This window comes from Canis lupus, chromosome 5 (genome assembly GCF_011100685.1).
Source record: "Canis lupus familiaris isolate Mischka breed German Shepherd chromosome 5, alternate assembly UU_Cfam_GSD_1.0, whole genome shotgun sequence".
NCBI classification, from domain to species: Eukaryota; Metazoa; Chordata; class Mammalia; order Carnivora; family Canidae; genus Canis; species Canis lupus.
Genome location: NC_049226.1, coordinates 50,243,726 through 50,263,687, shown reverse-complemented (window position 1 = coordinate 50,263,687; position 19,962 = coordinate 50,243,726). Strand labels below are relative to the sequence as shown.

Here is a 19,962-nt window from a genome sequence, read left to right as displayed (position 1 = left end):
CAGAAGGAAGTTAAGTGACTTTTCCAAGGTTACACAGCTAATAATTGTCTATACTCTTAGCCATTAAGAACAAGTCGTATTTACGCTTTTGATTTTATTTGATTTTACGAACAGCTCTATAAGGTATTACTATTTTATTACCGTTATTTTATTAGTGGAGAATCTCAGGCCAAGAGAGAGACAGTCAGAGAGAATAGGGTAGAATGAACTTTACGGACTTTGGGCTTGGAGTGTTCAACAGATACTTTTAGTGCTAATATTCTAGACTCTCTATAATTGGCCAATAACAGAAGACTTGGAGAGCAGGACTCTGTTCCGAGCTTAATTCTAAGTTCCCTGCTTCTTACTGCTACCCTGTTTCCTACTACCTCCCTCCTCTGTGCTGGGCTCTGTGGGTAAGAGGTCAAGAGATGCAGAAGCCTAGTCTCTGAGCTGCAGGTACCCTGGACTACGTTGACTTCTCCCCTACTTGAGTTTCTCAGCCACTGGATCTAGAAATATGGGGTGTAATTTTAGCTCTCTCAGTTGGTAGCCTGGTGACTTTGACCTTGGGTTTCTCTAATCAGTCTGGAGCAGTGTGTTTGCAGGAGACAAGACTGAAAGAAGAAACAAAAATATCGTTTCCATCACTATGTGAGAGAGGGATAAGGGAAGTCCTTGTACCTCCAAGGTTTACTTTCAGTAAAACAGGTATTTGGATCACACAATGGTGACTCTAGGGTCAAAAGTCTCTTTTGGGGCTGACAGTCTATGAAACCACAAGTTTCTGTAAAGCCTTGAGTGTATTATTAAATCTTCATATGGTGGCAGGAGACCTCAACCCAAAGGAATGACTCTAATGCAAGATTCTTCACCTTGGCACTATTTTGATGTTCTGAGTTGGATTATACCTCGTTGTGGGGGGTGTCGTGTGTCTTGTAGCAGCATCCCTGGCCTCTGTCTGTAGCACTATAACCTACTTGAGTCGAGTTGGTTGTCCCATAACCAAGATATAACCCCTAATGGTGGGAATGTACACATCATGGTAGACCAGGAGGACAGATGCTTTGGGTTGTTGATGATAATGATGATGATGATGATGATGATGATGATGAATAACACTTTTTCATTGGCTACTATGACCCACGCCTTGTTTTACAACACAGTCACACATGTAGTCATGATCTCTTTTCATCTTCACAGCCTCCCTATGCATTTGGTACTGTTAACCCTCTTCTGTAGAAGAGGAAACTGAGGTACAGAGAGATTAAATAACTTGATCAAGGTCATATAAAACTCATTAGTAGTGAGTTGAGACTATCTACTCCAGTGCTTACACCATCTGCTTTCCTGGAGGTAGTCTAGAAGGCAAGACTCAATGTGTGGGCCACAGTCTGGTGTCAGCCAATAGACTGTTTGCTTCAATCTGTGTTGAAGTAAATCATCTGCATCACTAAGCACACCATTTAGTTCAACTAGTATTTTTTGGTAGCCAGACTTTCTAAATGAAGGAAGGATCGCATAGATTTATACACTGACACAAGCTCCTTGTCTTCTTGCAGGCAAACATTTTGTGGCAAGCAAGCACAGAAATGAAAATGTCATCTAATATGTGCATAGAACTTTATCATTGGCAAATTGTACTCCCTTCTATATAATCTTACATACTCCTTATTGATGCGCCTTTCCCTACCCTGTGAGGGTCAATGAAGAGGCAACATAGAGTAGATTCACTTTCCAGCTGAGGAGACTAAGGCTCAGGAAACTAAGTGGTTTTTCCTTGCTATTAAGTAAGCTGGGAGTCCAAAATACGAGTCCAAGTTTTCAAATTCATAGTTCACTGTTCCAGGTGCTACGATAGGACTGTATTCTGACCATATCCGTAAATGACTCTCTTCCTCTGTCCAGCTCCATGTCATTGCAAGGACCTAAAAATGGATTACCTTTCCTTCATTGGATACTCTCCTATTATAATATAACATGGTACCAAAAGAAACAACAGCATAGTTCTTTGGTCAATATACTTTCCATTCAAAAAGCACAATGCTCTCCTGAATCTGGTATTATGGAAAGAGCCTGAGTTTTAGACTCAGTCCTCACTCCCTTATTTACAAATTATGTGGTTTCAGGCACCTTTTAAAGCCCCTTTGACCCTTAGTTCCCTCATGTGTCAGATGGACATAATCACATTTACCTGTTGAATTGTTGCGATGGTCAAATTACACGTGGTGCCTACAAGATCAGGTGCATGGTGGGAGTGAAGTCAATGTGACTTTTCTCTCCTTCCTTTTATCTAGCATGTATTTTTTGATCCACTTCCATATCTCTAAAACTGTCTCCTAACAGTAACAAATAACAGTAGAAACTAATCTTTATCACTAATGCACAATCCATCTGGGAGAAAACCATTCCTTCTTAAATCAGGACTAATCAACGGGGCTTCAAGACCCAGCTCCGTCCTACCATGAGCTTGTAGGAACAGATGGAAAATGGTCTGGGCAGATGGAAAAAGTCCATTTTCCAACAGGAATTATTTATTTGTGAAGTTGGAACCACTTGGAATGAATATTTTGAATTAGGAGGATGAAATATTGTAAGATTCACAACAGGGCCATGAAATTAACTAATGCACTGTGACTACCAGCGTCACTGTGAGGCAGGGAGTAGGAATAATAATGGGGCCTTCAAAAAATGGTTCGAACACATAAATTATTTACTTGTGTGTGCGTCAGTGTCAATGACTCCCTTGAAGCTGTTCTGCTGATGGCATTATCCTTCATGCCCTTCCTAAGAAAGGCTGTTCTTATTGCAAGGTCCTTTGTCTCTGTGATCAGGTTATTATAGAATGTGAATATTATAAAATACATAGCTATCATTTTATGAGACCTGTTTGGTGTTAGACACTGTATGTTTTCCATGCATTATATCTAGCCTCTATAATGATCCTGCAAAATAAGTACTTTAAGTCTAAAGTCTACTGTTTTATAGATGAAGAACCTTAAATTCAGTGATATTAAGTGACTTACCCAAGTCATACAATTGTGTATAAGAGGTGTTCCTGTCTCTATTCTTGCATCTTAGAACTTTCCCCCCAAATGGCCCCTGAGCAATTGAAATATTCACCTGACCATACCACAGCCCTCTGTGCTTCGTACAGAGTCTTGGTTGGGCATCAAGGGCCTCCAAGACCTGATTCTGCTTTCTTCAGCTTTGCCTCCTCCACTCTCACCTGGAGCATCATGCTTGCAGTGTATGTAACCATAGTTCCCAGTTCCCAGAACAGAGGGCAGATTCATGTCTCAGGGTTTTGTTCACCGTCTTTTGCCTACTTGGAATGCTCAGTCCTATAACCCAAACACTCCCCACCCATCCCTATTTGGCCAGTTGCTTCTCCTTTGCCAGGACTTGGCTCAGTCATAAATGCTCTAGAAAGCTTACTTGACAACAGCCATGCTGCTATCACTGGACTGAGCCATGTGCCCCTCCGCTGTGCCTCAGTACTCCTGGCTTTTCTCTCACATAGCACTTCTACTCTGTTGTATTCAGTAGCTTTAGTGTCTGCTTTTGCTAACAGACTATGAGTTCTATCTCATTCATCTCCATATGCCTAGTACCCTGCACAGCTCTAAGCACTCTAAGCAGGGTGTTGGTTTTTGTTGAACCGATGAATGAGTAAGTGGATAGATGGATAGAATGACAGATGCTTCCTGCTAAAGTATCTATGTGGTATATCTGTGTTTTCATAATGGCCTCAGACCAACAAATAACAAAGTTATCCATATAGGAATAAGTCATTAATGCCTCATCAGGATCCCAGAGAGGGCTGAGGGAAACCATGGTGTTGGCTGAGTGATGTTCTCAGAGTGAGAAGGATTAAGTGGGGGGCGGGGGGGGGGGGAAATAAATGGGAGTAGACATGCATTTCCTTTTTTTTTTTTTAAATATTTTATTTATTTATTTGAGAGAGAGCATGAGCAGGGGGTGAAGGGCAGACAGAGAGGGACAAGCATGCTCCCTACTGAGCAGGGAGCCTGATGTGGGGCTTGATCCCAGCACCATGCTGGAATCATGACCTGAGCTGAAGGCAGACACTTATCCGACTGAGCCACCCAGGAACATCTAGACATACATTTTCTGACCCATTAAGAGCCAGGGGGAGAAACTACCAACAGATCAATCTAGACAGGGGTCAGTTAGAAAGAAGGTAGTCCAAGTAAGCCAGTGTTATTTGGGCAAGGGAATTTTCTGGGAAGTCTAGAAATATTTTGGGAAATCCATTCAAACTGTTTATTGAGACCTGACCATAGTAGGTGCTCAGCAAATACTTGTTAAATAAAAAAGAGACAACTGTACAGGCCTGAATTCCTCGTTTCCCTCCCAAGACACAAAAAACCCAGGATTATTAGAAGCCCCAGAAGGAAGTAGCACCCAGGCCATTTCTGCCCTCCTAGGCAGCCCAGGGTGGGAGTTATCACAGGATTTGGAGCTGGGAAGGTCTGTGTTAAATCATGTCTCTACTGCTCTTTTGCTGAGCCTCTGAGGTTCAGCTCTTCATTCATAAAGTAAAAATAATTCCCATCTCTAAAGGCCATCATGGGTATTAGGAGAAATTATAGTACCTGGCCCACAGCATGGGTTCAATACTGAGAGCTCCTTTACCCTTCTCTTGGGTTCAAGGAACCTTGGCATGAGGCAGCAGGACACAAATCCCAAGGCGTAGCAGTGTGGGGGAACACAGTTCTTGCACTCTGCCAACCTACTGCGGGCAGCTGGAAAATAAGCCAGGATGGAGGGGGACTGGCAGGACTGGTGAGGAATGGCCCCTAAGAGCTGTGTGAGGGAAGGCAAGTTCTCATCTCTGTCTCTAGCACCTCCTGCACCTTTAGCAAAGCCACAGAATTTCTCAGTCTCAGGATGCTCATCTGCAAAATGCTCACCGTTGTTCTTGCATTTTACTCCACTCCTGGCTCACTCCTGTATTTCCCCCTCCCCCAGGATAGAGGGTTTTCCTGAAAATATGCCCTAGATACTGCATAGGATATTACAGCTGAAATCAATTCCTTCAGGAAGTGGGGAAATAATGAGCCCCAAATGTGTCTTCCAAAGGCAGAGTGTAGATTGGAACTCAGGCTCTGGAAGCTCCCATTGTGCATAGGTCTTTGTTTGGGGTCTTCCTGAGAAATAGCAGGGGTCCAATTAGACTAGGCCTCCTGGACTGCATGCAGGTCAACTAGGGAAAATATTGATTTAATTACAAGTGTAATGATCGTAAAAAAAAGACCAGAGGAGACTAAGCCAATCTGGGGATAGTGGTACCTTCTCTCTCCTTCTCTGCCATTGTAAAAGGTGGCCAAGACCTGGCAACCTTTCAGAGGCTTCATAACCTGAGGCTTCTGTCATTCATGTTATCCTATACTTGGAAGGAACCATCTTTCCCAACACTGACAGATTTCCATCCATCTCAAGGGCTTCTGAGGACAGAAAGCTACTGCTCTTAGGGAGCAGCCCACTTTATTATTTATCAGTTCTGATCACTAGCATGTCTTTTCTCTGGCTGAATCAAAATCCATCTACCTATCATTTTCCCCATTCCTCACTCCCTCCATGGACCCAATGGGAGATAGACTGCCTTTCCTACCTGCCTTTTTGTTTCTTTGCTCTCTTTGTCACCTGCTGAATACATGGTTGAGTAAGGAGTCAGAAGTGTTGCTAACCAAGGCCAGTGGGTGGGGGTATTCTGAGGTTGAGATGGCTTATTTGGGATGGGTTGTTTATTCAGAGGTACATACATAGGAAAGTAAAAATAGAGAGTGTAGGTCAGCATATGGATTATGGAAACTTTTATACAGTAAAGGACCCTTCCCAAGCTATCTATCTCCCCAATGGGAGTCAGTGGTGGAAGAAAACAAAGTTTTCTTTCCTTTTTTTTTTTGTTGTTGTTGTTGGTTTTTGTTGTTGCTGTTGTTCTTAACTCTAGAAGGGCGGTTGTTGTTGTCATGATTGATCAAACTTTACATCCTCTTTGGCCTCAAGGGAGGGTAGAAAGGAGGTTAAAACAGAGACCAATTTTAGAAGAACAAATTGGAGCTGTCCGGAGAAGGAACTGTCTTAGAGATGTTAAGTAGTGAGGTCCACATCCCTGGAGGTGTTCAAACATAGTGAGTCCGAAGGAAACTGCTTAGAGACAACACAAGTATGTTGAAAAATGGTTTTGCTGATTGGAATCTCCCAGAGATTGGCCTATTGATCAGTATTTTGGAATTCCAGTGAAACAGAACCCTGGTAAGGGCCCCCTAATGGAATTGTTGAAGTCTGTATGGGAGAGCAGGATATGTGTTTTGAGCAAAGGCTTGGTGCAAGTCACTGACTGCTCTCCACCAGCTAAGTCTTTGTCAGAGCTCAATCTGCTTGTGAATTTGTCTGGAATCCATTCCTAGTGGCACCATCTGTTTGTGATTGTCCTATCATCTGACCATTTACCCTCTGTCAACTCCCCTCCTCTGGGCACTCCCACTGCCAGTTAGAGTTCTACCCATTGTCCAGTCTGGATAAACTGAGTCTGAGACTGGACAGCAGAGAGGGGAGAAGGAGGGACACCTTCCAGTGTGTTGGCATCCAAGCCCATGATGTGTCTGGGAAGTCCCTATCAGGCCTTCACACAGAACCTGGGGAGAGAGCATGTGGCTGAGCCAGAGCCATATTGTGCTCCAGGCAGTCTGATGGCTCCACAAATAATATTGATGCCTTTTGTTTGGAAACTTTTTTTTGGAGGCTTCCCATTTCCCAAGAAGCCATGTTAAATGCTGGGCCTCCCCCAAGCCACTGCCTTTTGCGTGGTCCTGAAGCTAACTGTGCAGGCAGATGAAGAGCCCTGAATGCTAATGAGAGGAATGGCTGGCATTCCTGAGGCACCCCAGCCCTGGGAAACCCCGCCTTTGTTGCTAAGGAGCCTTGGAACTGTAGCTGAAAGGCTCTAATGAGGAGGGGCAAGGAGAGAAAGAGAAGAAAGGCCAGCATTTGTTTGCAGAACTCCACAGTTCTCTGGCCAGCTCCAAAGCTGTCCAGTTGCTGATCCCAATTAGAATATCAAACCCTGTATTGTTTCTCTTAATGATCTTGGGAAATTCCTCTGAAGAGTCAGGGAGCACTTAGCAAACTCTTTGGATTGCCTGATCTATACAGTTGTTTCTCTGCTTGTGCAAACACACAATGCCAAGAGTCCTGAAAACACCTTTCATTTCAGTCCCCGCAAGGCAGGGATGTAGCCCTGAGAGTTGCAAGAGGGCAGAAGGCCACCGGCCTTCACAAGTTTCATGTAGGGGCTCCATTCTACAGATATTTTCCAGGTGCTCACTTGGGAGTGAATTTGGGCTGTGAGCTGGGGACAAAGCTGGGCAAGACCTCAGGCCTTTTTGGGAATGACCTCCAGACTTGCTGGGGTAACAGACCACTCATGCTACAGAGAATTTTGCAGGTTATTTGCTCTGACCTGCAAGCCACTGTTGGACTTAAAGTTGTGCACTGGGTTCTAATCCTGACTCAGTCATTCCCTAGCTGTTAGCCCTTAGGCGAGTACTTTTACCACCCTGGGCCTCAGTTTCTCATCTGTACAATGGGCTTCGTAGTGAAACTAGCCTAATTGGGTTACTGGGAGGAGTCAGAGCAGGTGAGAGAATGAAGAATGAGAATGTGGAGGGCATGGTCCCTGCCCTCGAGGACTACATGATCCTTGAGCCACCTGTTGGCTTGGAAGGGGTCTGTACTTGGAAAAGGGATTTGATGATTTGGGTTACTGAATGGAGTAAATGGAGATACTGTATAAGAGTAAAATAGGAGGCCAGTGTCCCCTCTGGAGCATGTCTATGTGACAGGTATAGTGCTGGGCAATTTGTACCATTATCTCCTTTAATATGAATGACTCCGGGAGATAGGGAGTGAACTGCCCAGGGTCATACATCTGGGAAGGAGGCTGCCCAGCTGGTGAGATTCAGCCTCTGTCATGTCTTCAGTGATCCATCTTTAGAGGCTGAGGCTTTCAGACAGTTGGGGCAGACACAGTTGACCCTGAGTCAGTCCAGGGCATTCTGGAGTTTGAACAGTCCACCGCACACAGACACCAGTATAGAAAGGTTCTGCTAGAGAAAACTGGTCAAGACCGCAGACACCAGACTTCTCTACCCAAGTGTTAGAAGCTCACAGTGACAGTCACTGAGAGTATACAAAATAACACTAACATCTGAGGGGGGAAAGAGAGAAAGAGAGAAAGGTAATAGATTTTCCATAAAAACAAATCATGGAGAAGTCCTAGGATAGAGGTCAAACCAGTATTCTAGAGCATAATGACCTCATAGCATTTTCCTGTTTATGTCCAATGGTTTGTTTGCCTCAAGGCCTCATTTAACATCTGCTGTCACACTGTCACCTTGATATCTTCGCTTTTCTCTATGATATGACTTAAGTTGAATTTTGTTTCTTTTAATGTTTACTCAGAGAAAATTGAACGAGTATTTACTTTTGCAAGGTGGAAGTCTTGCAAATGCACACACACACACATACATACACAAACCCCTTGGGGGTAAAGTAGTGGACAATTCCAGACAGGAGATGATTCAAGAACAATTGTTCTTTGGTCCTAGAAGACAGATATATCTCAAAATTTGTTTTTGCTATAAGGGTAGCCTTATGTCCCTGTGTCATTTCATGCAGACCATTGTTCAAGCATCCTGATGCTCAGCAGCTAAGAGAAGGGGGCATAAGAAAGGTCCATCTCTACCATGTGTAAGAACCGTCCAAATGGCATGACTCTTGGTGTTTATAACACTCCTGTGAAACAGTGTTTATGTTACTGAAGCTCAGAGAGATTGAACACTTGCCAAGGCTATTACCTACTAAGTGCCAGAGCTGGATTTGGGTGGGTTTTAAAGCCTTTTCTTTTTCTGCTTTCTGTTTAAGAACGGGTAGTGGTGGTGGGATGACTGTGGATCCACATATGGCCATGGCTACCCCACTTCCAGAAGCATTTAGCCAGCCAGCCCTAAGTTCAGGGTGTGTATGACTTGTGGTCACATAGCTCTGGGACACCTTTCATGCTGCATTCTGGGTCAGTGGAGTCACCTCCAGCTGTGTGAGTTGGTAGGTGCTGAGGCTATCCATCAGGAGCTAATCTAGATATTGCACACAAAGAATTGGGTAAGGTAGGGTTACACCCTCCAGGACCACACAAATGAGTCTGATAACCCTGGCTTCATGTTTAGAACCTCTCATCATCCAATCCTCTTTCCAGTCCACTTCCCCACAGAGATGTAGGGTGGACAGGGTATTCTTAGGTATGTGACCAGTGTTCTTCAGAAGGCTCTAACCCTCTGGCCAGTTATCAACAGGCACAGCCCTTTGCTTTTCTACCCTTTACTTCTTTGAGTCTCTTTCCTCAACAGTATTGAGTACTGTTGAGTACAGTATTTACTCAATATGGTAAAACCCACCACAGTGAGTCATCAGAATTGGATGAAGCAAAATATGTCCAGTTCCCAGCACAAGTTAGTTGCCCAACGTATACTGATTTGTCTGATCTAATATTCTAATTTCCCTCATTTGACATTTTGGTAGCTTGAGAAAGCCATGTTTATTTGCTTACTTCTCTGACCTCAAAAGCAGCTCGCAGGACCAAGGGTTCTAGAATGTTAGAGAGATGGTCAGTGGGCCTCAAGAGGCATTTTTTTCTGGGTTACTCCAGGATTGTGAAAACTAAAGCAGGTCACACTTGAAGCCTTTAGAGATCATTGATGTTAGTGAATCAAAATTATTTTGTTCTTAGGGCTTTGTTTATGAGATTTTATGAGACACCCCTCTACATAAAATAGATAAAAAGAGATGCTCAGAGATCTTTTTACTTTTCCCCTTGACCTAACTCCTTTGTTCTGTCTGAAAACCAGAATCCAGGTCACTCAACATTAATGATGGTTCTGGGAACACATTTGTCTCTGAAGTCCTGGGTCAGTATTCCTTCAGTGAGCTCATGCTACCTGTGTGGTGTGATGTGCGTGTTCTGTGGGAGGTGCAAAGTTGGATAGGAGAACTGTGGGAACTTGTGGAAAGTTTTGCTTGATTTTTCTGCCAGAGAGAGCAAAGAAGATGTTGCCTATTTCCAGAATCCTTTGTCCCAGGTGTCACTTATTTAAAAACTTCTGATACTTTGGGAAGAAGATAATCCCTGGGGATAGTGTAACATCATCTTGCTTTGTACTAGAGAAAATATCTCACTTGTTCAGAAAACTTGCTTGGAATTCTGCTCTTACCCTTACCTTAGTATTAATATATTGCCAATAATTTTATCTTTTATAATGCGAAAATCCTACCTAGAATAGTGACTAGAGGAAAGGCTAGTTTACTTATCTAAAAATGATGTATCTAGGGATCCCTGGGTGGCGCAGCGGTTTGGCGCCTGCCTTTGGCCCAGGGCGCGATCCTGGAGACCCGGGATCGAATCCCACATCGGGCTCCCGGTGCATGGAGCCTGCTTCTCCTTTGGCCTGTGTCTCTGCCTCTCTCTCTCTCTCTCTGATGACTATCATAAATAAATAAAAATTGAAAAAAAATAAAAAGAAATAAAAATGATGTATCTAGGTCTCCTATGTGACAGGCATTTTTGGGAGTTGATAAGAATATCTAGCTTTTTTTTTTTTTTTTTTTTTTTTTTACTATTTGGAATTCCAGGGTTTGCAAAAAATAAAGTTTTATCAGCAATATAGGGGGAAAATCATGTAATGACAATAAGGAGCTTTATGAGAATAGAAGAGGACTTTAAGAAATTGAGTTCTTGCCACCTCAGGAGGGGAAACCTGGTTTTCCAGGGTCAGTCTGAGCTGCTTATGGGGGAGCATCATAGCCAGAAAAGAAGTCCAAGTCCAAAGCATCTCCAGTGCTGTATCGGCCTCAACTCTGACAGTGCCTCTACCACTACACTCAGGACAGGGAGGAACACATGTCTGGGTAAAAAGGAAGATAAAGGAAACATCTGTTCTCACAATATGGGCTTGTTATCATAGCTCCTTTAAGTACTGAAGTGCTGGTTCCAAGAGCATATTTTCTCCCACACGGAATCTCCGCAAGGCTTGGTCGATTTTCTGAGGGCTCAGGGACAGGTTGTAAATGAGATTGTAGTTGTGAATGAGACGTCTGGCCCGTTCTTTCTCCAGGACCCCTGCAATTTGGTCAGGTGGGTGGGAAGTTTTGAAAACAGGATGGAGAAAGCAAAAAAGAGAAAAGAAATCTATATTAGCTTGAATGACTTCTGAGTAAAAAACAAAATGCTAATTTTTTGACACTTTCAGCTTCTTAAAGCAATTTAAGCTTGTTCTTTGTGGCCATAAAACTTTACCGGCCAATTTTTAAAACAGGTAGGGTGTCTGCTAAACTCAATTTCTTACTTTTCTGGTTTATTTTTATCTTACTGAAGTAGCCAAACATGTTCCAAACATGCAGGATTCAAACAGCTCATTTTTATGCATCTCTGAAAATGTATTTACTGTGACTCCCTCCTGCTTGCTTAAGTGTAGAGCATGACATCAGCAAAGAGGAACAACTCATTCATAAGCCCCTAATTGTGAGCTGGTATATGTCAGATACTATATACTTAGGAATATAGAGGATTTAGGGAAGGAACATTTTACCTCAGGAAGATCCCCAACCAGTTGGGACAGTAAGATATGCAGAAAATTAGCTAGAGTACAGCAATAGTAACTGAGACTTATGTAAGTAACATTTACTACGTTTCAGGCATTCCCACGAACATTTTACCAATAGTAATTCACTGAATGCTCACAACCACCCATTTTACAGAGGGATAAACTGAGGCACAGAAATGGTAAGCCACTTGCCCAAGATTGCTTGAATCCATGCATTTAACCATGACACTACATCATAGAGTAAGGGGGAAGAGATTGTTGCAAGGAAGGCTCAGATTGTTTCCTAAAGATGTTCCTTGAATTGTGGAGATCTACAACCCCAGGTGTCCAGAAAAGCTTTTCAATATCTTTTGTAGGGATTAAAGATACATCCCTTGCATGTTGTTCTTCTACTTTCCTGTACTCATGGAGGCTATAATAATGATTGTGAAATTCTTTTTCAAAGAGGTCAGATGCAGTCCTCTAGTCATTTTGTAAACACCACAACCAGTCCATTTGAGGTTGGGTCTACTAGACACTTGTTATCTCTGTTTAAGCTGCCAAGTATTTATATTTCAATGAGCAAGTACTGTTGAGTATGATGCTCCCCTCTGGACCTCTCTGTGATGGGTGTTCTTAACAGTGGGCTACAAACATTTTGGGTCCTGATGTGATTTATTATATTAAGTTCTATTTAGTTCTATCCCATCCCACCCCATTCCATCCCCATTTGTTTCTTTTCTGTTCTATGTAGGCTTGTTTATTGTCTCTCTCTTCTATTAGAGTGTTGATCCTTTCTTCTGCAGAAATATCTTTCTTTGGGTTGGCCAATTGCATCTTTGCAGTTCTCTACATCGGGTGGATTCTCTTGATCTGGTCTAGGTTGGATCTCTCAAGACATTGCCTCATAGTCTGCCTCTGGAAATAGAAGTCATAGGCTTTGGATTAAGTGTCTGACTGGGGTAAGTACTTTAACTTTATGAGACTCAGTTTCCTCAACTTTAAAATAGGGATAATTAAACTGTATCAAAATCATTAAAATAATGAAAGCTTAGCACAGTGCCCAGAACTATTAAGCACTCATTAAAGCAAGCATTATTATAGGATGAGAATAGGTATAGCACCAGTATTATTCCAAATAAATAAGAATATGTCTTAATAAGAATATTTTTTTAATATATAAAATTTAGTTTGTATTTTAATTAAAAATTAAAAGTAGTAGTAGAAAATATATGCAGGAATCACCACTGGTGGGCATAAGGGACATTTTCTACTATCTTCTAAGCTATGCCACTGTTAGAGGATTCCTTGTGTCAAACAAAAGTCCATTGACTGAAATTTGTATCTATCTAATTTACTGTCATTAGGGGCTGCCCAGGACAGCTGCATAAAATAACCTTTACAATCCATCTTAGTGTTGGGAGGCTATTCTTGTCCCATCACAACCAAAATGAAAGGAATAAGAAGAGCCTCTTTAACATCCACTTCACTCTACAGTTTGCAAAGAACTCTCAAATCTCATGTGATACTTTCTCAAAGCAGGGAGGTATGTTTTATTATTATCAGTCTTAGTTTATGATGAGGAAATAGGCTCAGAGAATATAAACAACTGACTTTCAGGGCTTAGCAATTAGTAAAGTCTGGACTCGAATCTAAGTCTTCTGGTAAAACCAAACAAATAAACAACTGACAAAACAAGAAGCAAAACCTCATGTTCTTTCTAGTATGTCATGGGAGTTTAGTGTAGTGGGAAGTCCAGTACAACTCGGTTTGAATTATGGCTCTACTTCCCACTGGCCCGTCTTTTACCACTTTGAGCTTGGCTTTTTCCTCCGTAAATAAGGACACTAATCCCTTCAGCATGTGGTTGATGTGAGGAGTTAGTGATTCACTGTGTGCAAAGTCCAGACCCATGCAAAGAATGTCCTTGAGGGCTGTCATTGCATTCTGCCTCCTTGAACTGGAAAACATTTTCTATCTAGCCTTCAGTTCATTGGGAAGATTCCAAATCTACCATTCACCCAAACATTTATCCCAACCGCCCTTCTTTCTTTAGAAAACACAACCAGTTATTCACAGTCATTTCTTATTCTTTCTCCTCAAGGATATTTTCTTGACAACCCCTGTTAGAACATAAGCACAGAGTAGGTTCCCAGAAACACTAATTTGATGATGGATGGTCTGTCTTCACCCTGAATGAAGAACACCCTGGCCTACATATTTCCTTGCACATAATAAAGAACACTGATTCATCAATAGGCAAAGTAGGTATCATCTGCTCAGTGTCTCAAATGAGGCTGTGGTGGTCAGCTAAATACTGTGGGTAATAAACCAACTAAATGACCTCAGTTAATCCTCTTCCCTCATTAAAGATAGTTATAGATGTTCCCAGATCAGGCTGACACATTCCCTGGCTGATGAGGAACTAATGAATTTCATAGAAACAGAGAAAACAGGCATAAATAGTGAAGAGGCCATGAGAGAGGCATTTCAAATCTGCCGGAATCTGTCTCCAAAGTCAACAAAACTCTGTTTTTCCTCAGAACAGTTCAAAAGTATGAGAAAGGTCCTGGTCTTTGGGGAGTCTCTTAGCAACTAAGTTTATGATCCATCATCCATCACTGCAACTCAGCATTTGTTTCTTTAGAAATGTCTTCCTTCTTCACCTGATGTTTTTTGTTTTTGTTTGTAACCCCATCACCACTCTTAGGTAAGAATACCTAGACTTATACATATACAACATCATTAATGTCAGATGTAGAGTTCAGTGATTCATCAGTTGCATATAACACCCAATGCCCATCACATCACATGCCCTCCTTAATGCCCAACACCCATTTACCCTGTCCTCATTATTACTATTTCAGTAACTTTTTGATCACTTTTTCTCCAGTATCTTCCCTAAATTATCTGTCTCCACTTTTATTGTGTTCTCCTCTGATCAAACCTTCGGTGAACACTGGGTAGAGGATTAAGCCTCATCCTAGCACTCAGGATTTGCAGTAGGATCTCACCTTCACTATCTAATCCAACATGAACCTTCTAAGCTTTGCAGAAGATGGTTTCAACTCAGAACGCACTCCCCAACTATCCAAAGTAAACCCCAACCTCTCCTGAAGCCTCACTTAAACTCTCTCTTCCATGGAGCCCTCTCTGAACACTTAGGTCACATTAGATAAGCTGCTGTTCATTTTTCTTCTCTTTCTTTTGGACTCCTTAACTCTTCTTTATGTATTCAATTATTATACTTTATGTTGTCCTTGAAAATGTTTGGTTTTTGGCATTACTATCTGTCTTGGTGTCTTACCTAAAGGTCCTTTAGTCCAAAGATCATGTCTCATTCTTTCTGGGTTTCCCTCTGGTCCAGCCTCTGACACAGTGCTGGGTTTATAACACATGTTTAATAAGTTATTTTCTAATTCAGCTATATGAATTTTTCATTTAAAATTTTCACCTCCCCCTCTCTTTGGTATGATTATTGGAATTCCTTGGGTATTGTGTAGTAGTACCCAAGGGTATTCCTTGGGTATTGTGAGTTCTTTATATTGTCTACACTTAAGTGCTTTGGAAATTTAAAACAAAAAAACAAAAACACACAGAGAATGAAAACACAGGCATTGCTACTGTTACATGATTACTTCTAGAGTGTGCTATATATCCACTATTTTTTTTGTTGTTGTTGAGATATAATTGACATATACCATTATATAAGTTTAAGGTGTATACTGTGATGATTTGATACATGTATATATTGGGAAATGTTTAACACAATAAGGTTAGTTAACATATTCTTTATCACACATAGTTACCATTTTGTTGTGGTTATAGTTTTGGTGGTGAGAGCATTTAAAACTCTACTGTCCTAGCAACTTTCAAGTATACAATACAGTATTGTTAACTGAAGTCATCATGCTGTACGTTAAATTCTTGGAACTCATGCATCTTCTAACTGAAAATTTTGCTCTTTGACCAATGTCTCCCATTTTTTCCCAGCAATTACCATTCTACTTTCCATTTCCATGGGTTCCATGCTTTTAGGCTTCACGTATAATACACTAACTCACTATAACTACAGAATGTCATTAAATACCACCATTTCAGTCCATGTGCATTTGTATCTGCTCCCTCTTCCCCAGGTTTCTGACCTTGTCCTGGACTTTGTTTTCACTTGGACATTGCAAGTCCTTTCTCCTTTCCTTACTTTCAGTTTCTCCTTCAATCTGTAGACAGCCATCTATGATCTTTCTGAAATACAACTTCATCATACCGCCACCCTGCCTAGAAACTCTCAGTGCTACTCACTCTTTTTGAACTAAATCCAAATTCCTCGGTCTGGCATCTAAGATCTGGAATCTTATATTTCTACCTTTATCATTTCACATTCTTCTTAATAGCCCTTATATTCTTTCCAGTCCAAACTTCTTGCCCTGAACTTCACACATAACACTTTACTTGGCTAATGTGTACCTTTGCCAGAAAGGTCTATTTTATTCCTTTGCATGTAAAGCACACTTTATCCTTAATGGTTAATTTCACACTGATATCACCGTTCCTGATCTCACTAGGAAGGAATACTCCTTTCTCTGAATGCCCACATAGCACACTGTAATGGTACTTATTACCTTCCATCTTGGATTTATTTATGTATTTACATTCATTCCTTTCTTTGTTCCTTCAAAAAAAATTTGAACAGAATTGTGCAAGGTGCAAGGGCAAAAAACAGAATAGAGTCTACTGGTGAGATTGTTTAAGTCCCCAAATAAAAAATATTTATATCAACTATGATAATGGTTGTTAAAGAACTCCAAGAGGCCAGATAAAAGTTAGCCTAGATCTGTCTGGGGAAATCTTGGGTGTCTCAGGGGAGTAGAGCCTGAGTTCTAACACAAAATATGTTTAGGCATGAGATAGCCAGGTGGACTAGATGGAGAGTTGGCCCAGGGGGGTGGGTGGGGTAGGAAGAGGAGAGGCAGACAGCTTAGATGGAGGGCATAGGTTGAGTAAAGGAGCAGCCACTGGAGAAAGCATGGCATGTTTGAGGAGGGCAAGTTATTCATTATGACAGGATAGGATACACTGAGAGAATACCAGTTGAAGGAGAAAGGACTTGTAAGGTGGACAGAACCAGCTTTTGCCTTGCTAAGGAGTTTGGAATTCAGCCTGTCAGGGGGTGCACTGAAGATTTCAGCTGGGAGTTGCAAGATTGGACTGTGTGTTAGACTCCAGGAGTTGAATGGAGGAGGATCAGACACGAAGGACTGTGAGTAATCTGGTGGGGGATTCATGTCTCAGTCTGATTTATCTTTGTATTTTCCAGTTGCGTTCCCAGTATCAGTGCACATGGATTATATACAAATTGTCTTTGATAAGAAGTGAAAGAAGAGGTGTCTACTTCCAGACTCGAACAAAAATAGAAAGCATATCAGCTCTCAGCGGCTCACTTCACCTGTATTACTCAGATCACACAGGTAGAGGGCATTCTCCAGCTTCCTGAACCTGTTGATCCACATCTCCTGTTCTTCAGACTCTTTCTTCATCATCATTGGACTCACAAAAGGCTGTGAGACTGGCCTGACCTTCAGGGCTTGTAGGGGATCATCTGGGGCTGAAATCTCAGCAGGACGGTGTTCTGATGGCAGCTTCTCTTCTGGAGTTTTCTACCAAAACAACACAAGCATTGCACTGGCAATACATTCACCACAAAGAACTCTTCCAGTCTCTTGGCCAAAGATGAGGCCACACAGCTAGCAAGGTTTATTGCAAGGTCTGGCTTTGTAAAGCTAGAGGATGTGTTTCAAATCCTCTGTGCCATAGGACCATATCTGCCAATTCTTGCTGGATATAAACTATGTTGAGTTGGTTTTTTTTTTGGTTGTTGTTGTTAAGAGAAGGGTGGAATCATGCCTTTATTCAGTTTACATTTCTGACTTACACAAAACAAAGGTTTTTGTAACTGAGAATTTTTATGATATTCTACTCTGTTTTATACTAGTGGGATACACAAGAGATAGGCTTCAGGCAATGCTTATAATTTCTTTGTGGGAAACCTCTGCATCATGAGTGTGAGATTCTTGACAGAAAGTGATTGAAACAATACTGATATTATCTTAGGCTCCTGGGCCCATTCTACTAAACCATAAAGCACCTCTGTGGTCTGTCCATTCTACACATTTAACAGAGGAAGCTGCGACCCAGGGAGTGGAAGTGACTTACTAAGCTCATACAGTCAATGGTAGACACAAAACTAGAAGGTAAGTGTAGAGCTTATGTCTAGTCCCTTTTGGTATTCTAACTCCATGTCCAGTACAGAATAGAGGTGGTTTTAGAACAAGTGGACAAATGAGTCCTTACTGTGCCATGTAAGACATTCTATCACCTACCATTAAGAGAGAGAGTGGGCATCAGCTGTTTGATCTGCCCAGCCCCACTTTTCCAGACATTGCCCATCCTCCCTATCTACATGACTGTGGAGAAAACCACCATGTATCTAAGGACATGATGCAGGACTGGCCACCTAATGCAAAATGGGCCAATAAACACACTGTCCAGTGGTTTTGGAACTATTTGTGAGAAATAGAGACAGACAAAGAAAGAAAAATAGAGGCCATTCTGTGTGAGATGTAGGAATTCTAGCAGGTTTTCCACTCTGTGTATTGAAAATGAGAAAAAGATGGTCTTCCAAGAAAGATAGACACATACACAGGAAGATACATAGATAGAGGATGTGAAGCTGACAGCAGAGAGAAAAGACACAGGAAGTCATGATGTTGTTCAAGTCCCTGACTTTAGTGTGTTGTTATGGTTCTGACCTTAGTGTAATATGCTTGTCTATCCTTCCATTATATTAAATTGGTAGAGTTGGCTCTGTTCACCACAATGCAAATAATCTTAACTAATTTGCCTTAGAATTATGCCTCTAACTTCTGTATCTCTGTGGTTCCTCCAATTTTCAAATACCTGAATTTCTCCAGTTTTGTACCTTTGTCTCAAACTTCTCACATGAGTTGTGAAAAATCCCATAGCTCTAAAGAATGGAAATTGCAATAAGACACCAAGTTTTGAGTTTGTTAACAAACACGGATTGAGCTGCTTCTGGGAATTGTAAAGAACTGTTTTGTTTCAAAGAATAGAATGCGATATGAAATTGCAACCATATGGGTGACCAGCAACCGGTAAATTGCAAGAGATTAATATAAAAGAATTCCACATTGATAAAATCAATCTTGAGAAACAGATAAAGTTTTCATAAAGTAAATAAATAGGATTATTATACTTTTTAGAGATTTGGACCCCTTTAGAAATCTGATGAATACTTTAGATAATCTACCCAGCTAAATGCACACTTGCATAGAGTTTGGTGGATGACTTTAGAGAATTTAAAAGAGGTCCTTGGATCTGAGAAGCTGATTTTAAATAACTTTGTATTCCTTCAGATAGTTTAACATTCTCTTTGATCACTAAAGGCAGGGAAAGGGAGGATTTGTATAGACCTGAATTAGGCTCAACTAAGTAAGTAGGTGACACACCCTATATTGTTTTAGTCCCGCTGTAGATGTAACAGGGTAAAGTCCAAATTCCTTACCTGGCACATAAGATCATTCAAGTTTTTGTTCTTTTTCTTCTTTCAAATTCTATGTATGCACCCTTTTTCTCTCATTTTTTCCAGCCTCATAAAATGAAGCTGTATAATGCCTTTATGCTTTATACATGCTATTCCCTCTGTTGTGAGAGCCCTTCTTATCACTCATGCCTTGATTGGTTGGGCTTCTACTCATGCTTCAAGACCCAATTCATATTTCACTTCTTGTGGGCAGCCTTCCCCAAAGCCCCAGGGTGGGTGACGGGTGATTCTTTGCAGCCCTTTTATCCATCGCAGCACTTATTAGAGGATATTGTAACTGTTACAGCATCTCTCTTCTCTACCAGGGGTCTAGAGACTGGGCCTATGAGGTGGTCATTTGTAAACCTTCAAGGTCTGGTTAGTGACCGGCACAGGGTGGTTTTGAAGACATGTTTACTGAATGAATATGGGAATGAATAAATGATTTTCTCTGGGAAAAGAGGAAATGTGTCTTACCAAACTTCTGCTTCAATTTCTCTCTCTAAAGTGGGGCAATGAATGCTGCTTATAGAGAAATGTGAGAAGAATCAATTATTGTAGAGATGCAGTAAAATCCTCAAACAAGAGGCAAAATAAAAGAGCAAAGTATATTTTTTATAATCTTGTTCACAACAGACTTAACACTCAAGGAGAAAAGCATTTGCTGTTGTTTCTTGCATGGCAAGAGGCTTGCCAAAATGGATACTATTTTCTAAAATA

The 19,962-nt window shown here is 41.4% G+C and overlaps 1 protein-coding gene and 1 long non-coding RNA gene across 12 annotated transcripts in view; one reads left to right on the top strand and one right to left on the bottom strand.

The window, feature by feature from the left end:
- The first annotated feature begins 337 nt into the window (after nucleotides 1-337).
- LOC111095939 lies at nucleotides 338-19,749 on the top strand. Of its 2 annotated transcripts, none has more exons than XR_005359695.1 (3): nucleotides 338-438; nucleotides 12,449-12,604; nucleotides 16,960-19,749. It is a non-coding gene; the product is annotated as an uncharacterized LOC111095939 (long non-coding RNA). The 2 variants fall into 2 exon arrangements; XR_005359696.1 differs by having other exon boundaries at nucleotides 340-438; nucleotides 12,525-12,604.
- The window catches only part of C5H1orf87 (chromosome 5 C1orf87 homolog), a 78,505-nt gene continuing 69,219 nt past the window's right edge, over nucleotides 10,677-19,962 (bottom strand). For 4 of the 10 annotated variants that reach the window (XM_038537357.1, XM_038537356.1, XM_038537358.1 and 1 more), the window contains exons 11-12: nucleotides 17,089-17,299; nucleotides 10,677-11,179 (exon numbers count right to left, since the gene is read on the bottom strand). In XM_038537357.1, coding sequence (XP_038393285.1) covers nucleotides 11,019-11,179; nucleotides 17,089-17,299 — 372 coding nt within the window. In that variant the 3' untranslated portion in view covers nucleotides 10,677-11,018. Of the gene's footprint in view, nucleotides 11,180-12,302; nucleotides 12,561-14,949; nucleotides 15,024-17,088; nucleotides 17,300-19,962 lie in introns of those variants that run through there. The other 6 variants (XM_038537366.1, XM_038537365.1, XM_038537361.1 and 3 more) reach the window with 5 other exon arrangements.